This window comes from Hyaena hyaena, unplaced genomic scaffold, assembly GCF_003009895.1.
Source record: "Hyaena hyaena isolate Hyena2069 unplaced genomic scaffold, ASM300989v1 scaffold_487, whole genome shotgun sequence".
Lineage (NCBI taxonomy): Eukaryota > Metazoa > Chordata > Mammalia > Carnivora > Hyaenidae > Hyaena > Hyaena hyaena.
Window position 1 is genome coordinate 1,355,918 of NW_024081118.1, and position 6,923 is coordinate 1,362,840.

The 6,923-nt window shown below is 56.2% G+C and overlaps 1 protein-coding gene across 1 annotated transcript in view; it reads left to right on the forward strand.

Annotated features, from left to right (window-relative positions):
• Nucleotides 1–5,678, forward strand: part of PDGFD (platelet derived growth factor D) — a 96,602-nt gene extending 90,924 nt beyond the window's left edge. The window contains exon 8 of the mRNA XM_039254382.1: nt 5,461–5,678. Within this exon, the coding sequence (XP_039110313.1) occupies nt 5,461–5,586 (126 nt within the window). The 3' untranslated portion in view covers nt 5,587–5,678. The remainder of the gene's footprint in view (nt 1–5,460) is intronic.
• Nucleotides 5,679–6,923: the final 1,245 nt, after the last annotated feature.

Genomic DNA, 6,923 nt, shown 5'->3' on the forward strand with positions numbered 1-6,923 from the left:
CTTTAGAGGATTACTTTTATTTCACTGTAAAATTTTATATTAAAAATTGCTTCCTGTAACAGGAAGTTTAAGAGTTAGAAAACGTAAGCAGGTATTCATATATGAACAAAAAATTAATTAGAAGTTTTAAAAGGTTGAGCCCCAGACTCGGGAGAAAAGAATAGCACTTTGAGTTTTAACATGTTGGAAGCGCCTGCCATAGAAACAGATTTGGCTAAAAGTGCAAGCTGAGATCCAGGAGACAGAAAAAACCCTGGATTCCAAAGACTTTCTCGTCTGTGGCAAAAGCGGTGAGATTTGGGGTCATGATGACGACCAGCCGTGACAGAAGTCAGGAAGAGTTGTCTTCCGTTTCTGGAGGTCGCATTTCGGGAGCTGGTACGCTGTGCCTGCGCCTCCCTGCCGCTCGCAGGCCGCCCTGGAGTTTTCTAGAAGAGCCAGGCCCGTGCACCAAACCCCTGCCCGAGCGGGAGGGAGACGTCGCCTCTGGTTTTAGCTTCCAGAGCCGACACTCCAGGCCCCGCGGGGCCTCCGGTTTCCTCCCCTCGTCCCCAGGGGCGCCTGCAGCGCCCTGGTCTCCATTAGCCGCTGCGCCGTCTTCCGGCCGGAGCCCTGCCCCCCGGGAAGCACGTGGGGACCCTACGCGCACGGGCGGTGGGCCGGGTCTACGCGGGAGGATTGGAGGTACGGTCAGCAGCCGCCCCCCGGCAGGGAGGTCCGCACACGCCTCTGGCGCCGCGCCTCACGCGGGGGACGCAGGGCGGCACCTGGAGGCCGCGGGGGGGACGCGGGGCGGCACCTGGAGGCCGCCGGGCAGGCAGGGGACACGCGGGGGACGCGGGGCGGCACCTGGAGGCCGCGGGGGGGACGCGGGGCGGCACCTGGAGGCAGCGGGGCACGCGGGGGAGGGGCGGGGCGGCCTGCGTGCGTGCGACCCCGCGACCCCTCACTGTCCCAGCGAATGCCGTCCGCGCCGAGCGTCAGGAAACATGCACCTTCCTGCCCTTCTAGGTTTCGCTTCGGGCCCGGCCTTGGTGCCCCGGGGCGTCCTGCCCTTCGGGGCGACCAGACCCGTTTGCGACGCGACCCTCCGTGCGGACTCCCTGCTCGGAAGCGGGGTGCCCGCCGAGGGCCCCGCCGTGTCCTCTGCGGCGCGTGGGCTGAGCCCCCCGCCCTCCGTCCCGCCGGGGCCGCCGCGGGCATTGAGTTAGGCCTGGCGCACCCGCAGGGGCCCGGAGCGCCCGGGAAGCTCGGCGTCTGCAGGTGGCAAGGCCGCGTGTCCGTGTTCGGGGGGGCGCCGCGGACCTGATTTGCCCGGGGCACCCTGCTCACTCTTTGTCACACCGTCTGTCTTGCCCAGGACTGTCTGAGTCGTGGTACCAGCCCCCACCTCGGTGCCCTGCTCCTGCTGGGGTGCCCGCAGCAGTAACCCCCGTCGAAAATACCATGCTGTCCCTTCTCCAAATATTTTCACTTCTAATCACTTAGGTTTCAGAAAAATTGACTTCCAGCCCTTAAAAATCTTAACTGCACATCTTTCATGAAAAAGCATGGAAAAAGTCAAAATGGAAACAAAAGTATGAAGCTCTTTATTTTTAGGCAAGAAACTGTTTCAGGGCCATAACCACCTTTTTTTTTTTTTTTTTTTATCTTCCCAGTAAAGAAAGACCCAACTCAGCAGATAGCTTTTCTGCCCAGGATTGTTTTATTGTGTAACGGCTTCCCAGCAACGATTCCCTCAGTGGTTTATTGGCTACGAGGCGAGTAACTGGAGTTAAATATCTTTTGTGACACAGTAATTGGCAGACGGGGCATCTCTGACTTTGTGCACTTTGGTGCACACAGGGAAGCGCCGTGTGCGGGGCCATCAGCGCGTGGCCTCCGGTGGCCGCAGTTGATACGGTGGCTCCTTCCCTTCAGAAGTGACCACGTGGCCCCGAGCAGCCCGTCTGCCTTCCCAGACAGAGGCGTTTCGTGTCCCTGCCCGCGTCCCGAGGTCGCTCAGGCCTGCCTCGCCTTCCCCCGCTGACACGGTGCACCTGCACCCAACACCGCACCGGTCGGAGGCTGTGAACCTCAGTGCTGCGACGAGCCAGCCACACGCCAGCCTCCCTGTGCTCAGACACGGCTTTTCCTGGTTTGCCGGGAAAGGCGGCCGCCAGTGCATTTTTCTCATCTTGTCAGCGAAGCACGCAGAGGCTGTGCCCGTGCTGCGTAATATGAAACCCGGGGAACGTCCCGGAACAGTCCAGAGAGCAGGTGGGACATGCGTGTGGGCTCTGCCGCCAGCCCAGGGCACGCGCTGCTCTTTGCCGTCAAAGAGGACGTGGGGCGACCGAGCGCTGCGCTTCCAGGTGCGGCCAGAGCGGCCCAACCAGACAGTATTCATCACACGCCTTCGTCTTAGAAGTCCCTCCCCTCCCCGCACGCCGGGGACCTGCTGTCCGCCGTCTCGGGCCTAGTGACTGATTCACAGTGGAGACAGCCCGCTGGGCTCCAACCCCTGACTCCACGGCTCTCCGGCCAAACACGGCTTTCTTACCTGCCGTGGGCCGGGCTGCTGAAGGTCCAGACGGGCACTGCATTCTTCAAGCACTGTCTTTCATTTTCCGTGCCCCCCAGCGGGGGAGAAGGCCAAGGTCGTCGTGACTCTGCTCTTAGTAATTTCAATCTTCCTGCAAAATTGTGGAAGGATTAAAGGTGGTCCAAAGCGGGGGCCACGTTGTAGGGTTTGTTGTTGTTGTTGTTTTTGGGGGGGTGGCCTCTGCTTTATATCTGGCTTGTTTGTGCCTGTGTTTGTTGGAGGTGGGGGCGGGGAGATGCAGGGAGGACGCAGAGAGGAGACATCAGGCAGACCCCCCCCAGTGCCAGCACCCACCCGGCTGCGTGTCTTCAGCAGCCGCTGTGAGCCCAGTGCTCTGCTGAGCCACGCAAACAGCAGTCCCATTTCACAGGCGAGGGTGTGAGCGGGCCCACGTGGGGTCAAGTTCTGTCATTGGCTCTAACTCTGGGCGAGCACCTTCATCTCTCTGTTTCCTCGTGGATGAAAGCATAGAAAAGCACCGAATAGGGTTGCAGTGAAATGCAAAGAATTTATTATTTGCAAAGTCACTTGCAACAGTGTGTGGCATCTAGAAAATACTCAGTAATGTCAGTAATACTTGGTGCTTCCCTGTTCTCGAAGTGCTTATAATCCAGCTAGTAGAGAGAAAGCATAATAAATTGAGGGAAATTGTGTGGTCCTTGCTGTAAGGGTCCTAGAATTGCAGGAGGAACGGGAGCCATATGCTTAGCTGTCGGGATTGCCACTTGGACTAGCTTTGCCGACAGCAAACTCTTCTGAGTGTTTCTGCCTTGGGGACGAACCCTCCTGAGGGGTCCCCTGCACGTGGGGTTCTGTGTTCCCACAGTCCAGGCTCTGCAGCTTGGTTGAACACAGAGCCAAGGAAGGCATTCACTCTCGTCCTCGCTGGAGCCCCCGTGGGCAGCAGGGCTGGATAGGGGCCCAGTGCTGAGCACCCTGGACCCACGCTTCCTAGTCGATGGTTTAGGCTTATGACTCGAAGCAGGTGACCTGTGAAGACTTCTGGGAGAGAATCCACAGTCAAGAAGGGACGCCGTGACCAGTGGCGAAACACTGAGGCAGGATCTGCCACATCGGCCTTCGCCTAGGATGGCACTAAGCCGGGCGAACAGACCGGGTGCCCAGCCGGGGCACACGTGCAGCCCACCCCTTGGAGACAGAGAAGGACGTCACCGGCACATTGAAGACGCGGTGGCCCCAGGCGGGGACCCTGGAAGACAGAGCCCTGTCCTTGGACGTGGGTCTGAGTGCCCAGAAGACCCTGGGCGAGGCGCACGGCCTCCTGGAGAGTCGTAGGCCTCCAGCGCGGGGGCAGGTGCGACGAGGTTTGTCTGAGGGCGAAAGACTCGGTGTGTCTGTGCAACTCCTGTGAAAACTGCAAGTGCAACATAATTGCATGGTGGTGCCTGCTGGACTTTAGAGTCTGGAGGAAGATAGCAGAAGTCGGAGGTAACCGCTCACAGGAACCGTAGAGCGTAACCAGAGAAGCGGTTAAACTGGCCGGGTCATGTGCGTGAAAGCCAAGTGTGGATTTCCCAAGCGATTCCCCGCGGTGACGGACGCTTGCCTCCGTGAAGGCCGCCGCAGGGGACAGGACCGCTGCTTTTTAAACTTAGCGGAAGTTCTGTTTCAGCTTTGTGAGTATCCGTTCAGACTCCAGTTCGCACAGAGTGTAATACCAGTTTTAGGCGCGCAGTACAGTGATTGCACACTTCCCTGCATCACGCGGTGTTCACCTGGGCAGGCGCGTCCTTCCCCTCCCCCCGCCCGCTCTCCTCCCCTCTCCTGACCTCCCGTGTGGTCTTTGTAGTTAAGAGTCTGTTCTTGGTTCCTCTCTCTTTTTCCCCCTTTGCTCATTTGTTTTGTTTCTTAAATTCCCCACGAGTGAAATCGTATGGTATTTGTCTTTCTCTGAGTCACTTGCTTCAGTTAGCATAATATTCTCTAGCTCCGTCCATGTTGTTATAATCAACTTAACCAATTTAAAAACTTAAGGAGGGGCGCCTGGGTGGCTCAGTCGGTTAAGCATCCGGCTTCGGCTCAGGTCATGATCTCACAGTTCGTGGGTTCAAGCCCCGCGTTGGGCTCTGTGCTGACAGCTCAGAGCCTGGAGCCTGTTTCAGATTCTGTGCCTCCCTCTCTCTCTGACCCTCCCCTACTTGCTCTCTCTCTCTCTCTCTCTCTCTCTTTCTCAGAAATAAATAAAAACATTGAAAAAATTTTTAATAAAAATAAATAAAAACTTAAGGATATACTTTAGAAAGAAATGCTGTACTGATATGCAGATATTAATGTAGAAAGAATTCAGTGGAGCCTGATCTGTTTTGAATGGTAAAAGGCATTATGTATGAACAGATATGTAAGAACATACACATATTTTCACTTAATTATGGCCACTAATCACCTTCCTCAGGGCAGAACATTTTACATCCACCAAAGTTTTTGCCGCAGCAGCGTATTCTGTTTATGACTTTATTCACTGCTCTGGCCACAGAAGTAACAAATGCTCAGTGTCGGATGTATCTGTAACATGTGCTTTGCTCAGAGGGGTACTAATGACAGTATTTGGAGCAGCGCTTGGCCCAAATCAGCCCTCAGAAAGCTGCCAGTAGCCACCTCCCTGTCAGGACGCCCGAGCCGCTCAGGGTCCTGCAGGCTGGTGACACAGGAGGCGTTCCTGTGTGGTCAGCAGCCGGCTCCGCATCCGGAAGCCGACGGCTGTCGAAGCACCGACACGAGCGCATCGCAGTGGCAAGCCAGCCGTCTTCATCGGCTTCTCCAAGGGTTGGAAACCAGGTGTCGTGACGATGACAAGGGGGATCGGGTGGCTTCCGACCCTAAGGGCTGGCTAACGGGGCACGCGCTTCTCATCCTAGGTGTTACAGTTCGAGCCCGGCCACCTCCGGAGGAGGGCCAGGGCGAAGCGCATGGCTCTCGTCGACATCCAGCTGGATCACCACGAGCGCTGCGACTGCATCTGCAGCGGGAGGCCTCCGCGGTAGGAGGCCGCGCACACGCCCCGCGCCCCGAGCGGGCCCCTCGCTCCCGGACGGTGTGGCAAGAGACCCTGTGGCAGCCGCAGCGAACCCCGAGGGGCCCGCAGAGCCGTGCCCGTGGCCGCCGAGCTACCCCAGCTGCCGGCCCGGCACGGGGAGAGGCCTACATCACCTATGCACAGGGTCGCATGTAGTAACCGTGCCGGAGAATGTGTACACGCGTCCTGGGGTGTGTGTGTGTGTGCACTCTCCGTGTCTGTGTAAATACACCAGCTGGGCTGTTCAGGGCGCACGGCCGGGTGCACCAGAGCTCACGTGTGGCAGAGGTGTTCAGACCCTTAAACTCTCATGACAAATTGAGGGACATATTAAATAGGTGAAACATGCCCTTGGAAGATTCAAAAGATTACTTTGGTTTTAAATTTGAATCAGGAAGCGACCTTGGATCTTGCTCTTTTAAAGAAAGCACTGTGGAAACTAAAAAGCAATAAACAGGCTTTTCTCATAGATATATCTTACTTATAAAAAAAAAAAAAAGGAAAAATAGGGTTTCTGGGTAAAAGGCACAGACCTAACCATGCTTCCCCGGGGACGCCCGCGCGCTCACCTCTGTAGACAATAATCACCTACCTACAGAAGCGTGCCATGATAATGTAGATGCTTTACAAATTAAGCCATTAAGTTGTCTTTTTATGCATCCTGCTGAGGCGTGCAAATACATTTAACACCTGTCTCCAAAAAAGTTCTCAGAAGGTTTATTATTAAAATCCTTCCAGAGACAGTTTATTAACTTAGCAGAAGTTTGAACTGTTTCCTTCTGAAAACCCCTGCACAGAAGGAACTGTGGAGAATGGCCCGGGGACTGCGTATGAGCCTTTCAGACTAGTGTCCGCCGGATTCGGGTAGTTGAAAGTAAAACCGTGAACACCGAATCATTAATGTGACTGGAAATCAGATGGAGTGTTCGGTTGGGTCCATAGTCAGTCACGGATCGCAACTCTCCCAAGTGCACTTCATGTCCCTGCTTCTCTGCCCCCGTCTCTCACATGCACACTGCATCTTACAGTCGGCAAACGTCCTGAATTATTTACAGCCTAACAGCTTTCACGTATTAACATGGCCTCATTGTACTGACGCCAGACCCTGATCGTCCCCTCACTCCCCATTGTGAGTCCTGCTCGTGGACTGAGTGGAGCCAGCCTGGGGCCCGTGCTTCTTTCCAGATCCGTGCAGCTTTGTTCCGAAAGGCCACCCTGCAGATGACGGCACGTGACGGCGGCCTTGCCGCGCCGCAGGTCATTCTTGGCGCCGAGAGCCACCGTCCCTGCCCGGCTCCTCAGCGT